At 44.6% G+C, this 24801-nt stretch overlaps 1 protein-coding gene across 14 annotated transcripts in view; it reads right to left on the reverse strand.

Annotated features, from left to right (window-relative positions):
* The window catches only part of LOC133250606 (mucin-16-like), a 122257-nt gene that overhangs the window by 38873 nt on the left and 58583 nt on the right, over positions 1–24801 (reverse strand). For 11 of the 14 annotated variants that reach the window (XM_061422034.1, XM_061422033.1, XM_061422029.1 and 8 more), the window contains 15 exons: positions 22720–22755; positions 22439–22504; positions 20396–20526; positions 20232–20299; positions 18976–19148; positions 15619–15654; positions 14909–14974; positions 12147–12271; positions 11997–12064; positions 9882–10054; positions 7177–7212; positions 6889–6954; positions 2211–2335; positions 1963–2033; positions 560–732 (listed from right to left, as the gene is read on the reverse strand). In XM_061422034.1, the coding sequence (XP_061278018.1) occupies positions 560–732; positions 1963–2033; positions 2211–2335; positions 6889–6954; positions 7177–7212; positions 9882–10054; positions 11997–12064; positions 12147–12271; positions 14909–14974; positions 15619–15654; positions 18976–19148; positions 20232–20299; positions 20396–20526; positions 22439–22504; positions 22720–22755 (1413 nt within the window). The remainder of the gene's footprint in view (positions 1–559; positions 733–1962; positions 2034–2210; positions 2336–6888; positions 6955–7176; positions 7213–9881; positions 10055–11996; positions 12065–12146; positions 12272–14908; positions 14975–15618; positions 15655–18975; positions 19149–20231; positions 20300–20395; positions 20527–22438; positions 22505–22719; positions 22756–24801) is intronic. The other 3 variants (XM_061422025.1, XR_009737361.1, XM_061422031.1) reach the window with 3 other exon arrangements.

Here is a 24801-nt window from a genome sequence, read left to right on the forward strand (position 1 = left end):
ACTCTGGTGCAATAAAAGGGGTTTCAGGGGGTAGAGGCCATCAAGGATTCCCCATCAGCATCCTCTCATCAGGAGAGAAGGCCTTGAGGGTGGATTCAAGATTAAAAAAACCATGAGGGGCTTCCCTGGTGTCTCAGTGATACAGAATCCACCTGCCAGTGCAGGGGACATGGGTTCGACCCCAGGTCCAGGAAGATCCCACATGTTTTGGAGCAACTAAACCTGTGTGCCACAGCTATTGAGCCTGTGCTCTAAAGCCCGGGAGCCACTACTATTGAGCTCAAGTGCCGCAACTACTGAAGCCCGTGTGCCCTAGAGCCTGTGCTCTACAACAAGAGAAGCCACTGCAACGAGAAGCCTCAACTAGAGAGTAGCCCCCGCTCAACTCAACTTGAGAAAGCCCACAGAGCAAAGACCCAGCATAGGCAATAGATAAACATATTTTCTTTTTAAAAAAGAAGAAACCATGAAGCCAAGATCTGAATCAACACACCCAGAGCACACAGCCAAGCCTCTAAGGGCAAGACAGGGAGTGTGATCTCAAGTCTGAGCGGCTCACCATTGACGTAGAGACTGTCCTTGTCCAGGGTGTAGGGACCCAGCAGGGTGACACCATGGGTCAGGTGGCTCAACTCCCAGTACAGCTGCTCTCTGTCCAATCCAGGGCCTTTGGGGTCAGGGCGATGCATGCAGATGGCGTCCACTCTGGTGGCTGCGCCATCCTTCTCAGGCCTGTGTAAAAACCTCCATATAGTTGGTCCAACTAGCTCTCCATCTGTCCATCCTGCCTTCCCTCTCTTTGCCACCCCTAAGGCAGAAACCTCAGAAGCCTGAATTAACAAGAAAGCTGCTGGGATCACCCTCTGTGTTTTTTCAGTCTTCTAATTTTACTGAGACTTTCAATGGCTAAGTCAAAGATCTCTCTTGGTAAATGTCACATTGCACTTGAAAATATTTGGGTTATTTTCAAATATCTTTGGATATTGATTTCTAACATAATTCCACAGTGATAAGAGAACAGACTCTGTATGATTTCAATACCTTTAGGTTATGAAATTTTTGCACCTTGTTTTATGTCCCTGGATATGTTCCAGTGTCTCCCAGTATATAGTCTATGGGAATTTGAATAGAATTTGTATCCTACTGTTGTGTGAAAACTGTATAAATCTTAATATCACATTCCTATAGGTAATTATTCCCTGGAGAAGGGCATGTCAACCCACTCCAGTATTCTTGCCTGGAGAATCCCATGGACAGAGGAGCCTGGTGGGCTACAGTCTATGGGGTTGCAAAGAGTCAGAGACAACTGAAGTGACTTAGCACACACACACGCACATGTAATTACTATACCTACACCGTATATAATATAATATATACCGGGCTTCTCAGGTGACATTAGTGATAAAGAAGGTTTTTTATTATGTCTCCTGCCAGTGCAGTAGACATAAGAGGTGCAGGTTCAATCCCTGGGTGGGGAAGATCCCCTGGAGTAGAAAGTGGCAACCCCTCCAATATTCTTGCCTGAAAAATCCCATGGACAGAGAGCCTGGCAGGCTATAGTCCATGGGGTCACAGAGGGTCAGACACGACTGAGGGACTGAGCACACACCTTGCAAGGACGTAATGCAGGCAGTGGAGGCAGTGCTGTTTAAGGGCTAGGAGCTTGGCTCTAAACCTGAAATGCTGGGGTTGTTCTGTGTGACCTTCACAAATGACTTAATCCCTCTGAGCCTCAGTTTCTCCTTTTGTTCTTGCTTCCTGAGTGTAGGGAGAAGACTGATGATTAAATATAAAGTAGCAGCACACTGCCTTGGTCTTAGCACTTGTTAGTTGCTGGTGTTATTGTTGTTATTAATACTTAGTATCCATGAACAGTAGTCATTCTAAGCGTGAGTGAAGTCAGGGAGCTGGTAGATTATGGTCCCATTAACCTGTTGGCTGTGTTGTTGGGGAGGGTCTTACCTGAGCAAGGCTAGTCTGCAGCCCGAATAGAGGGATCCCAGACTGCTGCTATTCTTGAACATGTGTTTGAGCTATTAAAAAGGAGAAGGGAGTTGAGAAGGAACCGCTGAGAGAGGCCAGGAGGAGCTGGGATATAGGTGGACTAATAGGTTGGGTGGGTGGGGCTGGCACTAGTGGGCGGAGCTGGGGCAAAGTGGGTGGGACTAGTGTTAGTGGGTGAGGCTGGCATTGATGGGCAGGGCTCTCACCAGACCCTTCAGGATCAACTTGGTGGCGTTGAATTTCCAGGAGCCAGGGCGCTGCAGGTCCTCCTCGAAGGTTAGGTTGGTGATGGTGAAGTTGAGGGTGAAAGGCATCAGAAGAGGGACTCCTGCTGCAGCAGGGGAAGGAAAAAGACCACTCCTGAGTCAGACCTGGGCTGAGATCTAAGATAACTTCCAGGGACAGAAATGGAGGGCCCAGATCTGAGGAAGCAAAGATTCCTAGCTGGCAGGCCATCGTAGGACCAGAGACAGAGGCTAAATAAGGGGCAAAGCAAAATGCTGTTAAATGCAGTAGGGTGCACATTCCTTAGGATGACTATTATTTTTTTAAAAAAGAAAGAAAAAGAAATTTTGGGAATTCCCTGGCAGTCCAGTGGTTAGGACTCCACCTAGTCTTTCACTGCTGAAGGCCCAGGTTCAATTCCTGGTTAGGGAACTAAGGTTCGGCAAGCCATGCCGTGTTAAAAAAAGATACTGTTGGTGAGGATATGGAGAAATTGAATCCTTATGCATTGTTGGTGGAAAAGCTGGTGGCGTTGCTATAGAGAACAGTTTGGTGGTTCCTCATAAAGTTAATTCACTCCTAGGTATGTACACCCAAAGAACTGAAAACAGGGACTTGGAGACTTGAGAACAACTGTTCACAGCCGCAGCATTTACAGTAGCCAAAAAGTGGAAGAGACCTAAGTATCCATTAACAGATAAATGGATAAAGAAAACGTGGTATATACAATGGAATAGTATTCAGCTATAAAAGGAATTTAGGAAGTCAAGAGATACCTGGAGTAACAGGCAAATTTGGCCTTGAAGTACAAAATGAAGCAGGGCAAAGGCTAACAGAGCTTTGTCAAGAGAATGCACTGGTCATAGCAAACACCCTCTTCCAACAACATAAGAGATGATTCTACACATGGACATCACTAGATGGTCAATACCGAAATCAGATTGATTATATCCTTTGCAGCCAAAGATGGAGAAGCTCTATCTAGTCAGCAAAAACAAGACCAGGAGCTGATGTGGCTCAGATCATGAACACTTTATTGCCAAATTCAGACTTAAATTTAAGAAGGTAGGGAAAAACCACTAGACCATTCAAGTATAACCTAAATCAAATCCCTTATGATTATACAGTGGAAGTGACAAATAGATTCAAGGGATTAGATCTGATAGACAGAGTTCCTGAAGAACTATGGATGGAGGTTCATGACATTGTACAAGAGGCAGTGATCAAGACCATCCCCAAGAAAAAGAAATGCAAAAAGGCAAAATGGTTGTCTGAGGAGGCCTTACAAATAGCTGAGGAAAGAAGAGAAGTCAAAGGCAAAGGAGAAAAGGAAAGATATACCCATATGAATGCAAAGTTCCAAAGAATAGCACAATGAGATAAGAAAGCCTTCCTCAGTGATCAATGCAAAGAGATAGAGGGAAACAATAGAATGGGAAACACTGGAGATCTCTTCAAGAAATTTAGAGGTACCAAGGGAACATTTATGCAAAGATGGGCACAATAAAGGACAGAAATGGTATGGACCTAAAATAAGCAGAAGATATTAAGAAGAGGTGGCAAGAATACATAGAAGAACTGTACAAAAAAGATCATCATGACCCAGATAACCACGATGGTGTGATCACTCACCTAGAGCCAGACATCCTGAAATGTGAAGGCAAGTGGGCCTTAGGAAGAATCATTATGAACAAAGCTAGTGGAAGTGATGGAATTCCAGTTGAGCTATTTCAAATCCTAAAAGATGACACTGTTATAGTACTGCACTCAATATGCCAGCAAATTTGGTCAGCAGTGGTCACAGGAATGGAAAAGGTCAGTTTTCATTCCAATCCCAAAGAAAGGCAATGCCAAAGAATGCTTAAACTACCACACAATTGCACTCATCTCACACACTAGTAAAGTAATGCTCAAAATTCTCCAAGCCAGGCTTCAGCAGTATGTGAACCGTGAACTTCCAGATATTCAAGCTGGATTTAGAAAAGGCAGAGGAAGCAAAGATCAAATTGCCAACATCTGTTGGATCGTTGAAAAGGCAAGAAAGTTTCAGAAAAACATCTACTTCTCCTTTATTGACTATGCCAAAGCCTTTGACTGTGTGGATCACAACAAATTGTGGAAAATTCTTAAAGAGATGGGAGTACCAGACCACCTTACCTGCCTTCTGAGAAATCTGTATGCAGGTCAAGAAGCAACAGTTAGAACAGGACATGGAATAACAGATTGGTTCCAAATAGGAAAAGGAGTACATCAAGGCTGTATATCGTCACCCTGCTTATTTAACTTAAATGCAGAATTTATCATGTGAAATGCTGGGCTGGATGAAGCACAAGCTGGAATCAAGACTGCTGGGAGAAATATCAATAACCTCAGATATGCAGATGACACCACCCTTATGGAAGAAAGCTAAGAACTAAAGAGCCTCTTGATGAAAGTGAAAGAAGAGAATGAAAAAGCTGGCTTAAAACTCAACATTTAGATAACTAAGATCATGGCATCCAGTCCCATCACTTCATGGCAAATAAATGGGGAAACAATGGAAACAGTGACAGACTTGATTGTTTTGGGCTCCAAAATCACTGCAGATGGTGACTGCAGCCATGAAATTAAAAGACGCTTGCTCCTTGGAAGGAAAGCTATGACCAACCTAGATAGCATGTTAAAAAGCAGAGACATTATTTTGCCAACAAAGGTCTGTCTAGTCAAAGCTATAGTTTTTCCAGTGGTCATGTATGGATGTGCGAGTTGGACTATAAAGAAAGCTGAGCACCAAAGAATTGATGTTTTTCAGCTGTGGTGTTGGAGAAAACTCTTGTGAGTTCCTTGGACTGAAAGGAGATCCAGTCCATCCTAAAGGAAATCAGTCCTGAATATTCATTGGAAGGACTGATACTGAAGCTGAAGCTCCAATACTTTGGCCATCTGATACAAAGAACTGACTCACTGGAAAATACCCTGATGCTGGGAAAGACTGAAGGTGGGAGGGGAAGGGGACGACAGAGGATGAGATGGCTGATGGCATCACCGAATCGATGGACATGAGTTTGAAAAAGCTCTGGGAGTTGGTGATGGACAGGGGGGCCTGGCATGCTGCAGTCCATGGAGTTGCAGAGTCGGACACAACTGAGCGACTGAACTGAACTGAACTGATAAAAGGAATGAACTTGTTATACTTCTACAACATGGATGAATCTTAAAAACATTATGCTAAGTGAAATAAATCACACATGAAAAGACAAATACTGTATGATCCCCCTCACATAAAGTTACCTAGATTAAGTAAATTCACAGAGGCAGAAGAGAGAATAGAGGTTACCAGGGCTGGGCATGGGGGTTAAAGGGATTTAATGTTTAATGGGTTTGGAGTTTCTGTTTGGGATGCTGCAAATTTTCTGGAAATGCATGGTGGTGATGACTGTACAATATTGTGAATAAACACTTAAAAATGGTAAATTAAAAAAAATTTTTAATAGTAAATTCTATTGGTTCTATAGTAAATTCTCTCAGCCCCTCACCAGTCATGTGACCAGGGGCACGTTACTTAACTTGTCTGCCTATCTCCACTTCTTTATCTGTAAATGAGGAGAATTATGCATTGTAGAGAAATTATGAAGGTTAAGTGACCGTTAAAAGAGTCTGCACATTTCAAGGATATTATGCTGAATGAAAGGAGCCAATCCTCAAAGGTTACATGTACTTATATAACATTCTCAAAATAACAAAATTATAGAGGTGGAAAACAGATTAGTAGTTGCCAAGGGTTCGAGTGGGAAAGATTGTTGTTTGTCGTGTCTGACTGAGACCCCATGGACTGTAGTCCTCCAGGCTTCTCTGTCCTTGGGATTCTCCAGGCAAGAATACTAGAGTGGGTGGCCATTTCCTTCTCCAGGGAGCCTCCTGACCCCAGGATCAAACCCAGGTTTCCTGAATTGCAGGGAGATTCTTTACCGTCCATCACAAGGGAAGCCCTTAGAGGAGGGGGGAAGCCCTTAGAGGAGGGAAGCCCTTAGAAGACTAAAATCTTATTCCCTCTGCCTAGCACAGAACACATATGCAATAAATATTTGTCACACTAAAATCCTTGGTACTCCCTGTGGTAGGTGTTTTATGCACATTTTCTTTCTTTTTACATTAATTTTTTAATTGGCATATAGTTGATTTACTCACATTTTTATTTCACTTTCACAACGACTACCAAGTATTATTATTCTTACTTGGTGGGTGAGGAAACTGAGGCACTGAGAGGATAAGTAAATTACGCATGGTCATCAGAGCTGGATGGATGAAGAATTCATATTTCATGCCCTTGAGGAATTTAGAGCAGTGCAGGGGCAGCCCATGGTAGTTCTCATTGTTTCACGGCAGCTTGTCTCTGAAACCCAAGGGTCCTAGCTTTGAGGCTTCCTAGAAGGATCTGGGGGCTTTCCTGGTGGCTCACACAGTAAAGAATTCACCTGCAATGCAGGAGACCTGGGTTCGATCCTTGGGGTGGGAAAATCCCTGGAGGAAGTCATGGTCACCCACTCCATTCTTGCCTGGAGAATCCCATGGACAGAGGAGCCTGGTGGGCTACAGTCCATGGGGTCGCGAACAGTCAGACATGACTGAGTGACTAAGCACACACAGCAACAGAAAGATCTGGAGAAAGAAGTCACCTACCTGTGGAGCTAGGGAGGTGGGTTGGCACCATGGAGGTCCCTGGGAAGGTTGGGGAGGTCCCAGCAGCTGAGGAGAAATGGTCCGGAGTGAGAATAGGGATTCCAAGCGGTGCATGGATACCACCACATGTATCTTTCCAGTCCAATTGGAGCCACTGTACGTAGCGGGCATTGGATGAGACACCCGGGTCCTCCCACATCTCTACTCCCTGAGGCTCTGGAAGGAGGGGATCAGTGTTTGTCCACCAGGGGCCTGGAGCACAGGGTTATCAAGGTCTTGAGTACTCACCACTGGTGGTGGAGGCTGAGGTCCATTGGGTGTAACCTGCAATGAGAAACGGAGACAGGATTGGGATGCAAGCAGGAAAGAGATGGCCAAGATAGAGCTCAAGGACCAACACCTCCCACCCTCGACTGAGACTTCAAGTTGCAAAGCAACAGTTATGATTGAGGAACAACCGTATCTTGTTCTTAAAAGGCTTGTGACCCCGTGTGACCTCTTAAAAGGCTATAGACCACCAGGCTGAGAAATCAAAGATCCAATATATGTCTTCACGGGTTCACAATTTACTGTTGTTTTTTAATCACTAAGTCATGTCCAACTCTTTGCAACCCCATGGACTGTAGTCCACCAAGCTCCTCTGTCCGTGGGATTTCCCAGGCTAGAATATGAGAGTGAGTTGCCATTTCCTGCTCCAAGGGATCTTCCGGATAGAGATGTGTCTCCTGCCTTGGCAGGTGGATTCTTTACCACTCAGCCACAAGGGGAGCCCTTGCAATTTATTTGGGAAGATAAATACACTGACATTTCTAGAACATGGGCTCTAAATTTGTGCTTTTCTAGAGGAGATTTTGAGATATTGCCAGGGGGAAGATGAATGGCCAGACTCTTGGGTCCCCATTGGCTACAGGCAGATTGATAGTATCTTTCATCTTCTTTTTTTAAAATTTATTTATTTGGTTACACCAGGTCTTAGTTGTAGCATGTGGGATGAAGTTCCCTGTTAGGAGCAGAGTTAGTTGCTCTATTGTGTACAACTCTTTGCAATTCCCATGGACTGTAGCCAGCCAGGCTCTGCTGTCCATGGGATTCTCCAGGCAAGAATACTGCAGTGGGTTGCCATTTCCTTCTCCAGGGGGATCTTCCCAATCCAGAGATGGAAGCTGGGTCTCCTGCATTGCAGGCAGTTTCTTTAGCATCTGAGCCACCAGGAAAGTTTCCTGACCAAGGATCAAACCTGGGACACTTGCATTGGGAATGGAAGTTCTAAGTCTCTTTCATCTTCTGGAGAAAGGCTCTGTGCCTCAGACAAGTTTATAAATCAAAGTCCTGGAATGCAGGAATAGCCCATGGGCTTTCTTGAGTCATCAAGAGAGATTGCTCAAGTGGGAAATGATACACAGGATGGGTCCTGTGGCAAACTGGAGAATCCCATCCCTTCTGGGAGGGCAGAGCATCAGCTTCAACATGTGGTTACAAAAAGGACACTCAGATTTTGCCCATCTCTGACAGTGAAAGTATTTGATGAATGTCTGTCCTCTATTATGTCTAAGATGGAGAAAATGATTCTTTCTAGAGTTTTGATCATTAAATGGCAGGACTCATGGCATACAGTTAGAATGCAAAGGCAATCCATAAGTGATCTATGTGTATGTAGAAGGCATTTTAAAATTTTTATTTTATATTGGTGTGAAAATGTGAAGTCGCTCAGTCATGTCTGACTCTTTGTGACCCCTATACAGTCCATGGAATTCTCCAGGCCAGAATACTGGAGTGGATAGCCTTTCCCTTCTCCAGGGGATCTTCCCAACCCAGGAATCGAACCCAGGTCTCCCACATTGCAGGCGGATTCTTTACCAGCTGAGCCACCAGGGAAACCCATATGAGTGTAGTTGATTTGCAATGTTGTGTTGGTTTTGGGTGTGTAGTGGGGGTGATTCAGTTACACACACACACACATATATATATATCCACTCTTTTTTAGATTCTTTTCCCATGTGGGTCATTACAGAGTATTGAGTGGAGTTCACTGGGCTGTACAGTGGGTCCTTGTTGACTTTCTATTTTTTATATAGTAGTATGTGTATGTTAACTCCAGATTTCTAATTTATCCATCCTCCCCCTTTTTTTGCATAAGTGTTTAACTGGAAATTTTCTGTGTGCAAAATTTAATCCCTCTATATGAAACTTTTATCCCAATTTTACTGACAAAGAAACTGAGGCTTAGAGGGATTAAATAAATTATTCTAAGTCACAGGATTGAATTTATCCCAAATCTGTGGAGTTCCATTCCTTCTTTCACACCATCCTTTACCTTAGAACTACTCAGTCGTGTCAGACTCTTTTTGATCCCATGGACTATACAGTCAATGGAATTCTCCAGGCCAGAATACTGGAAGGGGTAGCCTTTCCCTTTTCCAGGGGATCTTCCCAACCCAGGGATCGAATCCAGGTCTCCCACATTGCAGGCAGATTCTTTACCAGCTGAACCACCAGGGAAGTCCAAGAATACTAGAGTGGGTCCTCTCCAGTTGATCTTCCTGACCCAGGAATTGAATCAGGGTCTCCTGCTTTGCAGGAAGATTCTTTACCAGCTGAGCTACCAGGGAAGCCCACTTAGAACTATTCATAAAAACCTAAGAAGGGCTTCCCAGGTGGCTCAGTGGTAAAGAATCTTCCTGCCAGTGCAGGAGATGAGGGTTCGATCCCTGGGTTGGGAAGATCCCTGGAGGAGGAAATGGAAACCCACTCCAATATTCTTGCCTGGGAAATCCTATGGACAAAGGAGCCTGGCAGGCTACGTACAGTCCATGGGGTTGCAAAGAGTCTGACACAACTTAGCAACTAAAATAGCAATAACGACCTAAGAAAGATAACACTGTTGGAAATAGCTGATATGCATTAAAACAAAAAACCTTTAAAATATGTTAACATTATTTAGACGGAATATTACATTGGTTTGTCATCTGAAAAAAAAAAGAAAAGATGCTCACCATTGACATAGAGGCTGTCCTTGTCCAAAGTGAAGGATCCCAGCTGGGTGACACCATGAGTCTCATGGCTCAGTTCCCGGTACAGCCTCTCTCGGTCTAGTTTAAGGCCCATGGGGTTAGGTCGGTGAGTACAGACAGCATCAACTCCAGTGGCTCTTCTGTTTTTTTCAGGCCTGGGTAGGGTAGGACACAGGCATAGGGAGGTGGGAATTCCAGAAAAGGGCACTGGAAAGCCTCACTGAGGGAAGGAACTGAGAAGGGAAAACTGGAATGGTTTTGGTGTTGAGGGAGAATTGGAAATGATTATGCCAGCCAAGGTCCCTGAACACAGAGGATGTAGCATCTAGAAATGCTGATATTTGTGCTAAGCTGGCACTCATAACAAGGCATCACACACCGTAACAACAAAAGCAGGACAGAGGGGTTGGAAGGAAGGAATCTGAGGGTTCAACAAGGTTAAAAAAGGCGATGTCAAATTCCTTAAATTCCAGCCTTGCCACTCAACTGCTGAGTGGCTTTGGCTAAGTCTCTCAACCTCTCTGTGGCTCAATTTTTTTCATTCATTAAATGAGGTAGTAGTATAGACCTCACAGTACTTAGCACTCAGCTCAATAAAGGCAGCCAAGTTTACTACATATTAATAGGGCCAGTGTTCTTGGTGAATGGACCCTGTGATGAGAGAGACTGAGTTTTTTGAAACAGTGAGGTCAAGCTGCCAGTCTAGGGTAGAGGTGAGATGGGGGACGGTATCGCAGAGCCAAAAATATCTCAGTGGATCAATGGAATCAGTGGAAATGGGAAGACCTAGAATCATGTCTGGAGGGCAAGAGTGACTATCTTTGGAGCTGGGGGCATTCCATTCTCTGACAAAAGGTCAGTGACTGGGAGATGTCACCCAAGGGAGTAGGGTACCCTGAGTATACATATGGGGTTTTCCACATGCTGAATTTACTCTCAGTACTTGAATATATAAAACGCTGTAGGGCTTCCCTGGTGGCTCAGGGGTAAGGAATCCGCCTGCTAATGCAGGAGACAAGGTTCGTTTGATCCCTGATACAGTAAGATTCCACATGCCGTGAAGCATCTAAGTCCGTGCACCACAACTACTGAGGCTGTGCTCCAGAGAGTAGCCCCCACTTACTACAACCAGAGAAAGCCCATACACAGCAACAAAGATCCAGCATAGCCAAAAATAAATAAATATAATTATTAAAAAAGATTGTGAATAATTTATTGCATGCATAGATATAATGATGCACCCTCTACAGCAAGCTTTCTTAACCTTGGCACCATGAACTTTTCAGGTCAGGCAATTCTTTACCTTCGGAGACTGTCCTCTGTATTGTAGGATATTTAGCAGCATCCCTGGCCTCATTCACTAGATGCCCTCACTAGTAACCTCCACTCTTGAATTGTGACAACCAAAAAAATGTCTTGGATTTCCCTGGTGGCACAGTGGATAGGAATCTGCCTGCTAATGCAGATCCCAGGGTTTGATCCCTGGTTTGGAAAGATTTCACCTATTGCAGGGCACCTAAACCTGTGGACTACAACTGCTGAGCCCTTGCTCTAGAGCCCAAGAGCCATTAACTACTGAGCCTGAGTGCTGCAACTGCTGAAGCCCTTGCACGTAGAGCCTGTGCTCCACAACAAGAGGAGCCACTTCAGTGAGAAGCCTTTGCACCACCATTAGTGAGTAGCCCCCACTCACCGCAACTAGAGAAAAGCCTGCACAGAACAACGAAGACCCAGCACAGCCAAAAAGAAATAAGTAAAATGATTTTTACAATGTCTCTAGATATTGCCAGATATCCCCTGGGAGTGAAATCACTCTTGGTTGAAACCTACTGCTCTCTAGTGGTGAAGCTGACATGACTATTTGGTTCCTTGATGAGTTCCAGAAGAAAGGTCTTTCTGAAAAGTTCTACCTTCTCTTCCTGGGAAGGAGAATCTAAGGATTTTGCATTTTCTGGTCAGAAACACAGTGTGAGGCAGGGTGAGAGCTGGTGGTCAGCTGGCCCTGGGATAGTGGGTATAAGTCGTGAGGCTCTAGGTCTTGGTCAGCACCCCACCCTCTTCCCCGCATTACCCGGGTGTCTACTCTGGCGTTCTCACCTGAGCAAGGTTAGTCGGCAGCCAGAATACAGGAGTTCAATACTGCTATTCTGGAACAAGGGTTTAAGCTGGGGATGAAAGAAAGGGAAGTGAGCATATGATGCTCAAGGGTCTGGGCAGGACGCAGGTAGGCACTGGAGGGGTTCTCACCAGGCGATTCAAGATCCTTTCCATGGTGTTGAATAGCTCAGATCCTGGGGGACTCATGTTGTCTGTGTAGTTCAGGTTGGTGATGGTGAAGTTGAGGGTGAAAGGCACCAGAGACGGGCTCATGCCTGCCGTGGGAAGGGAGAGAAGGGTTCATTACGACCTCTGGCTGGGATGGCTGTAAACGGTGGGTCCAGAGCTGTCACCTTAGCCTCAGCGTCCAGGGAGTCAGGCTTGAGATATCCAACCCGTGTCACCCTTGCATCCAGCCAGACTTAGAGAAGGCGAGGGGCCTCTGTACCGGAAGGACAATTTTAGCTGGAAAAAGAACCGCAACTCTTTTCAGCTTGATATGTTTGAAGATAAACAGCTATTAGATATTTCTGGGGGAGGAAGAGAAGCAAAGTCACTCGATCACCTCCAGCGGCAGAGACCTCCCATAGTCTCTGACTTCATCAAGAGAGACTGTGCAACTACTGAGTGGTCAAGACCGTCCCCCTCATGAAAGTGACCCTCCTTCTTTGTCAATAACCATCGTTGAAGAGTGCATGTTATTTTTTAGTCAATAGTTTCAAGCTGAAGTACAGTTATTTACAATGTTGTGTGAATTTCTGCTGTACAGCAAAGTGAAAAAGTTGAAGCCATGGTGGCTGAAACTTTCCCAAACTTCTTTAAAACATGCATTTTCAGATTCAGGAAATTTTATAAAATCCCAAAGAGGAGAAACTCAAGGAAAACCATGCTCAGATTCATCATGATCAAACCGTTGAACACCAAAGATGAAGAAGAAATTGTGGATACATCTAGAGACAAATGACAGCGTCAGTCATGGGGTGACTTGACTTATAGCACATGTTACATTTCAGACATGTTATATAAACAGTTAAGTTGATCAGGGTGGAGCAGTGAGGAAGCAGAAAGCATGCATCCTGCCTATAACGTGTAAAAAGTTTGCAGTGTCTTGACTTGCAAAACACAGAATTCCTGAAGGCAGAATTCAAATTACGAACCATAGTTTGTATCTCATAACTCTGGATTCACATTTGTATCTCCTTAACTCTGGATTAAGGTTCAAGGATGCTTACCCTCCGCCATGACCTGTATAGTCAAAGCTATGGTTTTGTCATGTATAGATGTGAGAGTTAGACCATAAAGAAGGCTGAGCACCAAAGAATTGATGTTTTCAAATTGTGGTGCTAGATAAGACTCTTGAGAGTCCCTTGGACAGCAAGGAGATGCTTGCGGAAACTCAAAACAGTCAATACTAAAGGAAATCAGTCCTGAATATTCATTGGAAGGACTGATACTGAAACTGAAGCTCCAGTACTTTGGCCACCTGATGAGAAGTGCTGACTCTTTGGAAAAGACCTTGATGCTGGGAAAGATTGAAGGCAGGAGGAGAAGCGGGCAACAGAGGATGAGATGGTTGGATGGCATTACTGGTTCAATGGACATGAGTTTGAGTAAACTCTGCGAGATAGTAAAGGACAGGGAAGCCTGGCGTGCTGCAGTCCATGGGGTTGCAAAGAGTCAGATACCACTTAGTGACTGAACAACAATTCTCACTCTGGGCATGATAAAGACCCAAAGACTCAAATTAAAAAAAAAAAAATCTTGGGCCTTTCCTGGTTTAAGAATCCACCTGTCAGTGTAGGGGACACAGGTTCGATCCCTGGTCTGCGAAGATTCCACATGCCTTGGAGCAACTAAGCCTGTGAGCCACAACTACTGAGCCCATGCACCTAGAGCTTTTACTTTGCTACAAGAGAAGCCACTGCAATGAGGAGCCATTCCACTGCAACACAAGAAAGCCCGCGTGCAGCAACGAAGATCCAGGGCAGTGAAAAAAAAAAAACCAAAACCAAAAACTTAAGGGCTGGGGTAAGACAGGTTTTATGGTATAAACCAAGTCCCTGTACCAGGTACCTGGAAATTCAGGAGCCCTCAGATGAGAATATGGAGCAAGAATCAACTCGAGACTAAGATCCTATTTTCTGGATGTTCAAATACAATCCACAAATTCGAACCTATACTGAGGTTGCTATATTCATCCAATCAATAAATATAAGGTGAATGCTGATCAGGGGTTAAGCTTCAGAGTGACAAATACACAAAGACTGAATAAAGCAAACTGGGGTAAATTCCATGCAAGAAATACTCAAGGTGATATAATAGAGAAAAACCCGTGAGCCAGGTATGGATTCAGGAGAAATGCTGTATCATTTAAGTGATTTTGGAAGGTCTTTCAGTGAAGGTGGTGATCAAGCTGAAATGTGAAAGTTAAATATGTTGCTAGGCATACCTCACGGAGAAGGCACTGGCACCCCACTCCAGTACTCTTGCCTGGAAAATCCCAGGGACGGAGGGGCCTGGTGGGCTGCAGTCCATGGGGTCGCTGAGTCAGACACGACTGAACAACTTCACTTTCACTTTTCACTTTCATGCATTGGAGAAGGAAATGGCAACCCACTCCAGTGTTCTTGCCTGGAGAATCCCAGGGACGGGGGAGCCTGGTGGGCTGCCGTCTATGGGGTCGCACAGAGTCGGACACGACTGAAGCAACCTACCTAGGCATACCTCATCTCCAGAAAGGGCTACTAAAGAGGCAAGGCAGAGGTTAGGACAGTAGAAGAACAGACAAGCCTCTGATGTGGCCAAAGCTTAGAAAGCGTGAGAGAAAATGTGGGACAGGATGAGGCTGGGTGGCCATTAGGGACCAGACAGTGCAGAGTTAAGTTTCCTAGGTCCCAGAGAGCAGGTCCTACCTGTAGAGCTGAGGATGGGGGACAGAGATGTGGAGGATTCCAGAGAGAATGTAGAAGTCACCGGAGCTGAGGAAAAAAATGGGGAAAATGATTGAGTTCCATCTGGAACAGATTGTAGAAGCAGAAATTTTTCATTGGAATTTGTATTTCTATCTTGATTTTTTATTTGATGTGGACCATTTTTGAAGTCTTTATTGAATTTGTTATAATATTGCTTCTGCTTTAGTATTTTGGTCATGAGGCATATGGGATCTTCTACAGGTGGCTCAGTGATAAAGAATCCACTTGCTAGTGCTGGAAACGCAGGAGATGCAGGTTCAGTCCTTGGGTTGGGAAGATCCTCTAGAGAAGGGCATGGCAACCCGCTCCAGTATCCCTGCCTGGAGAATCCCATGGACAGAGGTGCCTGTTGGGCTATAGTCCATGGGGTCACAAAGAGTTGGACACAACTGAGCAAGCATGCAGGCTCCCCGACCAGGGATCAAACCCACACCCTCTGCACTGGAGGCGAAGTCTTAACCACTGGACCAAGAGGGAAGTCCCTGAGTTTCTATCTCGACTCAGAACAAGAACTTGGGTAGGTTAGGAGCTGCTCTGAGGCTACGGCTGGGCATTTAGGGAGGAGGCATTGGGAATTTCTCTCTTGAAAGATGTGCTCTGGGGAATAAGGGTCCAGCGGGCATTGAAGAGACACAGTTTGAAATACTCACTGCTGGTGGTGGGCATCCAGTACTGACGGTTATAACCTGCAGAAATGGAGAAAAGAGTACAGAAGGACTGTTATGATGTTAAGGAGTTGGATGGCAGACCTAGAAATGAAATTAACAAATTCCCTGAGATCTGCGTGAACAATAATGGTTACATCTTATTCTGTGACCTGTGCCTTGTCCTTTGAAAATAACAACGAACATCCTTACTATTGTTATTGCTAAAGTGTTTTAAATTAATTTTTTATTGGAATATAGTTGCTTTACAATGTTGTGTTAGCTTTGACTGTATACAGATACAGAAAACAAACGTATAGATGTTGTTCAGTCACTAAGTTGTGTCTGACTCTCTGCAGCAGCATGGACTGGAGCACATTAGGCTTTCCTGTCCTTCACTATCTCCCAGAGTTTGCTCAGACACATGTCCATTAAGCCAGTAATGCCATCCAACCAATGTATGAACACCAAGGGGGAAAGGCAGAATGGGAGGAATTGGGAGATAGGGATTGACCTGTATGCACTATTGATACTATGTATAAAATAGATAACTAATAAGAACCTACTTTATAGCACAGAGAACTCTACTCAAGGTGCTTTCGTGACCTGAATGGGAAGGAAGTCCAAAAAGGAGGGGATATATGAATATGTATGGCTGATTCATTTTGCTGTACAGTAGAAATTATTGCCAAAACTAAAATGCATTAATAATATCTGGCTCTATGTATTGGGAATGCATCAGAAGTAATGCTAAACACTATAAAGATAATGGGGCAAATTTATGAATGAGTGTGTGTTCCAAGCCTTTGCTCTCTCAATCTCTAAAGACAATTTTGTCCTTGCTCTTTCACCTTCTCTGCCACTACAAAATTTTTATGATAGTATGGTCTTTTCTGGCTTAGTTTCTGTTTTTTTTTCTTTGAGTGTTGTGTGTGTGTGTGTGATGTAGAATTGACAAAATTGTGGCAGGTGGGGAGAGCGGTATGTGGTGATAAAGGTACAGTGAGTTGGAAGAAAGGGGATGCATGCAGTTCAAAATAGAGAAAATTTGGATCTGGGGTTGGGTAGTGAGAAAGAGGGAGAAGGCAATGGCACCCCACTCCAGTACTCTTGTCTGGAAAATCCCATGGACGGAGGAGCCTGGTAGGCTGCAGTCCATGGGGTCGCTAAGAGTTGGACACGACTGAGCGACTTCACTTTCACTTTTCACTTTCATGCATTGGAGAAGGAAATAGCAATCCACTCCAGTGTTCTTGCCTGGAGAATCCCAGGGATGGGGGAGTCTGGTAGGCTGCCGTCTATGGGGTCGCACAGAGTCGGATACGACTGAAAGTGATTAGCAGCAGAGGCAGCAGTGAGAAAGAGAATAGACTCAAAAGTCAGATGAAGGGTAGAAAGATTGGAGCCTGAAAGAAACTGGGGAAAAGAGAATTTCTTTTTTTTTTTCAATGATGATGCATTTTATTTTTTTAACTTTTTATTTTGTATTGCTGTATATTGGATTAACAATGTTATGATAGTTCCAGAAAAACAGTGAAGGGACTCAGCCATTCATATACATGTATCCATTCTCCCCCAAACTCCCCTCCCATCTAGCCTGCTACATAACATTGATCAGAGTTCCCTGTGCTATACAGTAGGTCCCTGTTGGTTATCCATTTTAAATATAGCAGTGTGTACATGTCCATCCCAAACTCCCTAGCTGTCCCTTTCACCCATCCTCTGACCCTACCCCGGCAACCATAAGTTCATTCTCTAAGTCTGTGAGTCGAGAAGAGAATTTTTTTATGATGTTCCCTCCATCATGGAATGCATGTCTCTGATACTCTCTGGGAGATGCGAGTGAAGGCTGGACTAAGGGGAGCTCCGTGATTTACTTGGATTGTTGCTAGATCATCTCATTTGATTGTCAGGACAATCCTGTGTGGTATGTGTGTTTAGTCCATTCTATAGATGGGGCCTTAGAGCCTGGAGAGGTCACATGGCTTGTCCAGCGTCACATAAAACAGAGGTCTGTCACTCATCAATCTCCATGCTATTAATATGCTTTCAGTTAGTCCCAATCCTGGAGTTAAACCTTCTATAGACACCACACAGGATGTGTTATTGTCAATCCAGTAAAATATATATTCCAAACCATATAGAAAGGACATTTCCAAGCTGACATAGAAGGGAAATAACTAATCAAGCATCAGGTTGGATTGCTGGCTAGAGATCATCAAACCCTCTCTCGTCCTGTCCTGACAGGCTTGCGCTGGATGGTCTACAGTGTTGCCTTGTGGTTCAGAACTTGGAATTTAGACTTAACCTTCCATTTGAGTCTTGACTCTCCCTTGCATTATGGATGGGTTATCTGGGGCAAATGATTTCCTGCCTGAATGCATGATGGCTGTCTGTAAAAATGAGTGGAATAAGTCACAGAGTTTGGGATAAAATAAATATGAGATCACATAAATAAAGTCCTTATCATAATTCCTGGCACAGAAGAAACTTTTGGTACGAATTAGCTACGGTTGCAGTTATTAGTCTTGGGGCACCGTGGCCACTGCTGCTGCGGTGCGTTGCATGCGTGCATGCTCCATCACGTTCTACTCTTTGCGACCCCATGGACTGTAGCCCACCAGGCTCCTCTGTCCATGGAATTTTCCAGGCAAGAATACTGGAGTGGGTTGCCATTTCCTCCTCCAGGGGACCTTCCCAACCCAGGAATCAAACTCGAATCTCCTGCATGGGCAGGCAGCGTCTTTACCACTGAGCTACCTGGGAAGCTCAGGTATATATTTCATTACATATCACAATTAATAAAGTGTGCAATAAGCGTAATGTGCTTGAATCAAACCATCCCCCCTCCACCTCCACTCTGCTTCGTGGGAAAATTTTCTTCCTCAAAACCAGTCCCAGGTGTCAAAAAGGCTGAGGACCACTGGTCAAGAGAGTTCTTCATGGTGGGGAGGCTGCCTTTTGCATTGTGGGATGTTTAGTAAGACCCTGATGCTGGGAAAGATTGAAGGCAGAAGGAGAAGAGGGCGACAGAGAATGAGATGGTTGGATGGTATCACCGATTCAATGGACATGAACTTGGGCAAACTCCAGAAGATGGTGGCGGACAGGAAAGCCTGGCCTGCGGCAGTCCTTTGGGTCGCGAAGAGTCAGACACGACTTGGCGACTGAACAAGAAATGTTTAGTAGCACTTCTGGCCTCTAACCACTAGATGTCACTAGCACCCCCCCAGTGATGACTTGAAAACTGTCTCCAGACATGGTCAAATATCCCCTGGGATGCAGAATCTTCCCAGGTTGAGAACTATTGGTATAGAGAGACATGGGACTGTAGGAAACCCTGGCTGCAACACGGACACTCACCATTGACATAGAGGCTGTTACTGTCCAGAGTGTATTTGCCCATCCTGGTGACACCATGAGTCAGCTGACTCAGCTCCCGGTACAACTTTTCTCTGTCCAGCCCAGGATGTGTGGGGTCAGGATGGTAGGTGCAGATGGCATCCACTCCAGTTGCTGCTCCATCCTTTTCAGTCCTAGGATGGCAGGAACAGAGGAATAGGGACATTCAGAGATGTGGGTGAGTTATATACTTTGTTCATCTTGAAATAGGCTGGGACCTGGGATGTAAGACTCTTTGATGCAGGGTTTGCACTTGGACAAATGTCTCCTCCAGCAATAAAGTATGAAGAAAATATAATGGGCTAAAAATAACTGAGTGTTTTTGTGCCTGTGCTCAGTTGCTCAGTTGTGTCTATTTGTGACCCCATGGATTGTAGCCTGCCAGGCACCTCTGTCCATGGGATTTCCCAGGCAAGAATACTGGAGTGGGTTGTCATTTCCTTCTTCAGGGGATCTTTTCCACCCAGGGATTGAACCCATGTCCCCTGCATCTCTTACATTGGCAGGCAGATTCTTTACCACTGCCCCAGCTGTTGGGGCAAATTATAGACAACAAAATACAAAGAGAACAAACAAAAAAAACCCAACCCAACTGTCACTTAACAAAAACAGGGGTTTGGGAGCAAAAATAGGATACTACGCATGCACCTTGCACACAGCACCACCAAATCGGTGGGCAGACCACCCAGGTCACCGCTCTGGCCTGACTCCCTGGAAGCACCCCTATCCTCAGCTCATATAGGGCCAGTTTGCTCCACCCCTCGGGGAGCAAACAAACAAGGGAACCCTTGCTTGCTCTCACCCCTTACTGCTTCCGCGGGAACTCCAATAAAGCCTTGCCTGAATTTCCTGTCTGGCATCTGATCAATTTCTGTTAAGGACAAGAACCCTGGTTGGTAACAGTCTCTCTCTTAATGAATCCTCCTGCCAATGCAGGAGACAGAGGAGGTGCAGATTCGATCCCTTGGTTGGGAAGATCCCCTGGAGGAGGAAACGGCAACCCATTCCAGTATTCTTGCCTGGAGACTCCCATGGACAGAGGGACCTGGCGGGTTACTGTCCATGGGATCTCAAAGAGTCTGATACGACTGAGCGACTAAACAACAGCTGCCCCGCCACATCATAAACCACAGGTCTTCCCCTCCAGGTGAGCTGGCCTGTAACAGTGCAGCCCTCAGGTTGTGTGTGTGTGTGGAGGTGGGGGAGCCTTGCCTTACCTGAGCAGGGTCAGTCTGCAGTTAGAGTAGAGTGGGCCGACACTGGTGTTCTTGAGCAGAGGACCAAGCTGAGGGGGAGGTGAGAGGGAGATGAGTGGGAGGAGCCAAGGTGCCGGGTGGGGTGAGGACAAGGCAGGCTAGCGCAGGGACTGAAGGGCTCTTACCAGGTGATTCAGAACCTTCTCAGTGAAGTTGAACTTCTCGGATCCTCGGTGCCCCATGTCTGGGGTATAGAACGGGTTGGTGACGGTGAAATTAAGGGTGAACGGCACCAGGGCTGGGCCCATATCTGCAACTGGAGGGAGAAAGAGAGAGAGGAGACCTGTCAGTCTTAGGTCTGAGCTGTTCAGGGCAGGGGCGTAGGAGGGACTAGTGGCATCTCTCTGGGCATCACTGTTCAGTAGGTGAGTCAGACTGAGATGGCCCACTGGGATACCCCCCACTGCTCAGTCAGCTAGAGGAGGAGAAGGGACCTTTGTCTTAGAGGTGTGACATCAACTTGAAAGGGAACCTCAACTCTCTTATCTCAGAGTGTCCAAAAGGTTGACATGTTGTGGGCTATTTTGTAGGAAGGAACAGGAGGTACCAAGACCTTTTGAGCTCAAGCTTTAGGCCACAAATACTTGAAAAAAGGTCAAGAAAATCAAAATAGCAGTAACTTTTTAAAATGTGCATTTTATATATTCTATTAATCCTAACTTATGGTTACCAGAGGGGGAAGGAGGGAGGGAAGAATAAACTGGAAGATTGAAATTGACATATATACACTGCTGCTAAGTCGCTTCAGTCATGTCCAACTCTGTGCGACCCCATAGACAGAAGCCCACCAGGCTCCTCTGTCCCTGGGATTCTCCAGTCAAGGACACTGGAGTGGGTTGCCATTTCCTTCTCCAATATATACACTATTATATATAAAATAGATCACTAATAAGGACCTGCTGTATATCACAGGGAACTCAACACTCTGTAATGACCTATATGGGTCATTATATAGTCTATATGGGAAAAGAATCTAAAAAGAGAGTGGATATAGATATATGTAGAACTTTGTTGTACACCTGAAACTAACACAACATATCCTAATAAAAATTGAAAAAAAAGTGCATCTTATATATTTCATGGACAAGTCTACATTTATTAAAATTTTTTTGAATGATTTGAAAAATTTTACACAGTTTTAAATTTGCAACTATTTCCATTTACAGGTATTACAAAATATTGGCTACATTCCCTGTGCTGTACAATACATACTTGACTCTATCTTACACCCAATAGTTTGTATCTCCCCCTCCCCACCTCTGTATCGCCCTTCCCCAACTCCCACTGATAACCACTACTTTCTTCTCTATACCTGTGAGTCAGCTTCTTTTTTATTATATTAACTAGTTTGTTGTATTTTTTTAGATTCCACATATAGGTGATATCATACAGTACTTGTCTTTCTCTGTCTGATTTATTTTACTAAGCGTAATGCCCTTCAAGTCCATCCAGGTTGCTAACAAATGGCAAAATTTCATTCTTGTTTAAGATGGAGTAGTATTCCATGGTGTGTGTGTGTGTGTGTGTGTGTGTGTGTGAGATCTTTATTGATTCATCTGTTGATGGACACTTAGGTTGCCTTCATAACTTGACAATTATAAACAGTGCTGTTCTGAACATTGGGAGTGCCGTGTCTTTTCAAATCAGTGTTTTTGTTTTCTTTGGCTATATATACCCGAGTTAAACTGCTGGATCATATAGTGCTTCTACTTCTAGTTTTTTGAGAAACCTCTATATACTGTTTTGCTCAGTGGCTACATCAATTTACATTCCCATTAACAGTGTACAAGGGTTCCCTTTCCTCCACATTCCTGGTAACAGAATAGCAGTAATTTCCAGGAAGGAACTGTTCATACAAATAGAATAGAGATCAGCTAGGGAAAAGCTATTTTCTAGGAGGTGGTGTCTGAGAAGAACATGCTGAGATGAGATCTGGAGAACAAGGAAGAACCAAGCACAGCTGAGTTCCTAGAACAGTAAGTTCCAAGAACAGTAAGGATGGATGGATGTTTGGGCCCTGCAGGAACAGAAATGAGGCTGGACTAGAGAGCAGGGTAGACAGTGGGATGGGCTGAGGCTGTGTGGGCATCAGAATCCAGACCATGCAAGAATCTATCAGCCATTGAATGAAGTTGAAGTTTCATGAGATCCAAAGATTAGATTCTTACCTGTAGAGCTAGGGATGGAAGTTGGAGATGCTGGAGGTCCTGGAGAGAAGGTGGAGGTCACTGGAGCTGAAAGAATAAAACTGTTGGGGCCTTTCATAAAGCTATGAGAGGTAACAGTGGTTGATGGAAACTTATATCTGTTCCTTGGCTTAACATGAGACTTCTGCTGGTCTGAGGCTATTGTGGGGCTGAGGATTTGGGGAATGGGGAATGGGAAAGGGAGCAGGTTTAGGGTGGAAGGGTCCCAGGGTCATGGAAACATTTGAGCCCTCATTACTCACTGCTGGTGGTGGGGATCCAGTACCGATGGTTGTAACCTGCAAGGAGAGGCAGAAAGAAAGCATAAGATGATGGGAGAACATTAAGAAAGGAGTGAAGTGTAGAACTAGAAACACAAACTTACAGACCTTACTGAGTATTTTCTTTGAGATTCACCAATAAATAATGATGGTTCTTCTTTTTTTTAAATTTTTTGGCCACACAGTGCAGCATGTGGGATCTTAGGGCCCTGACTACAGATCGAACCTGTGCCCCCTGCATTGGGAGGGCAGAGTCTTAATCACTTGACCACTTGGGAGGTCCTGATGGTTACTCTTTGTGAGTGAACTGCCTCTTACTCTGGTCCTTCTGATTAATTTCATCCTCATAACCATTAATCTCAAAGAAGACAATGATCAAACCACTCTCAGTTTTTTTGGGAATTTACCAGCTGCCTGGAATATTATCAACCTCACCAAATGAATGTGTTAGTCTCTCAGTCATGTCCAATTCTTTGCCACCTCATGGACCTGTCCATGGAATTTTCTAGGCAAGAAAACTGGAGTGGGTTGCCATTCCCTTCTCCAGGAGATCTTCCCAACCCAAGGATTGAACCCATGTCTCCTGCATAAGTAGATGGGTTCTTTACCACTGAACCACCCAAGAGGACCCTATCCACGATCTAGAACCATACTTATTCAAATCCTCTTTCCCCCATTTTCTCTTATTCTCCAACTTTATGCTCTCTGGCTGATCCCCAAGTCTCTCTTTCTCTCTCTTTCTGTCACTATCTCAATGGAGTGGGTTGCCATTCCCTTCTCCAGGGGGTCTTCCTGACCCAAGGGCTGAACCCGGGTCTCCCACATAGCAGGCATCTTCTTTACCATCTGAGCCACTGGAGCTTTATCAAATGAACAAGGACAACAATTTCCTGTGAGTGTTTTCAGCCTTGTTTTTGTTTCTTCATCCATGATATATAATTTTGACCTTGTGCTTTGAGTTTCTCCCACTCCCCAACTCTCCAAAGACAAAGCTTGAGCTTTGACAGCATAGTTCTTGGACTTCTGTGATGTTGGGATTGAGATAGTGAGAGAGAGGAAGAAAGAGAGAGACTTGGGGGTCAGTCAGAGAGTATAAAGTTGGAGAATAAGAGAAAATGAGGGAAAGAGGATTTGAATAAGTATGGTTCTGGATCATGGCTAGGATCCTCTTTGGTGACTCAATGGTTAAGAACCTGTCTGCCTATGCAGGAGACATGGGTTTGATCCCTGGGTAGGAAAGATCCCCAGAAGGAAATGGCAATCCACTCCAATATTCTTGCCTGGGAAATCCCATGGACAGAGGAACCTGGTGGGCTACAGTCCATGGAGTTGCAAATGAGTCGGAAATGACTTAGAGAATAAATAATAACAACAAAGAAATGTAACTGAAACTTATTTTGTATTTGATGGTTCGAATGGGTTTATTGAAATAAAACTCCTCTCTGAGACTGGGCCACATGGTGCCCAGTTAACTTGAATTATTCAGGTTTATCTCATTTGACCCTCACACTAATCTTAGATGACTTTAAAAAAGAACTTCACTCTAAAAAATGGACAAAAGTCTAGAGAGGTCATGACTTGCCCAGGGCCACAGAGTAAGTAAAAGGCAGGACCAGGGCTTAACTGAAGCAAGACCTGTAATTCACCAAAACCCACAGTAGTTAATTACTGCTTTTAGGTAATTCTTAAGGACTACTGAAATACAAAACAGATTTTAATCCAAGAAGAAAGACATTGTCCAAGTTGATATAATGAGGACATAATTAATTAGTTTAAATTGTCATATTAGAGGTCCTTTATTTTTTGAATATTTGTTTCTATTTACTTGTTTATTTGGCTGTGTTGGGGCTTAATTGTGTCACATGGGGTCTTTACTTGTGGCATGTGAACTCTTAAGTGCAGCATGTGGGATCGAGTTCCCTGACCAGGGATCAAACCTGGGTCCCCTGCATTGGGAGTGTGGAGTCTTAGCCACTGGATCACCAGGGAAGTCCCTAGAAGTCCTTTAATATGCTTTTCCATCCCAATATTTGAGCTTGGTATTTAGCTGGGTTAGTCTGGAGT

Source organism: Bos javanicus, chromosome 7 (assembly GCF_032452875.1).
Source record: "Bos javanicus breed banteng chromosome 7, ARS-OSU_banteng_1.0, whole genome shotgun sequence".
Classification (NCBI taxonomy): domain Eukaryota; kingdom Metazoa; phylum Chordata; class Mammalia; order Artiodactyla; family Bovidae; genus Bos; species Bos javanicus.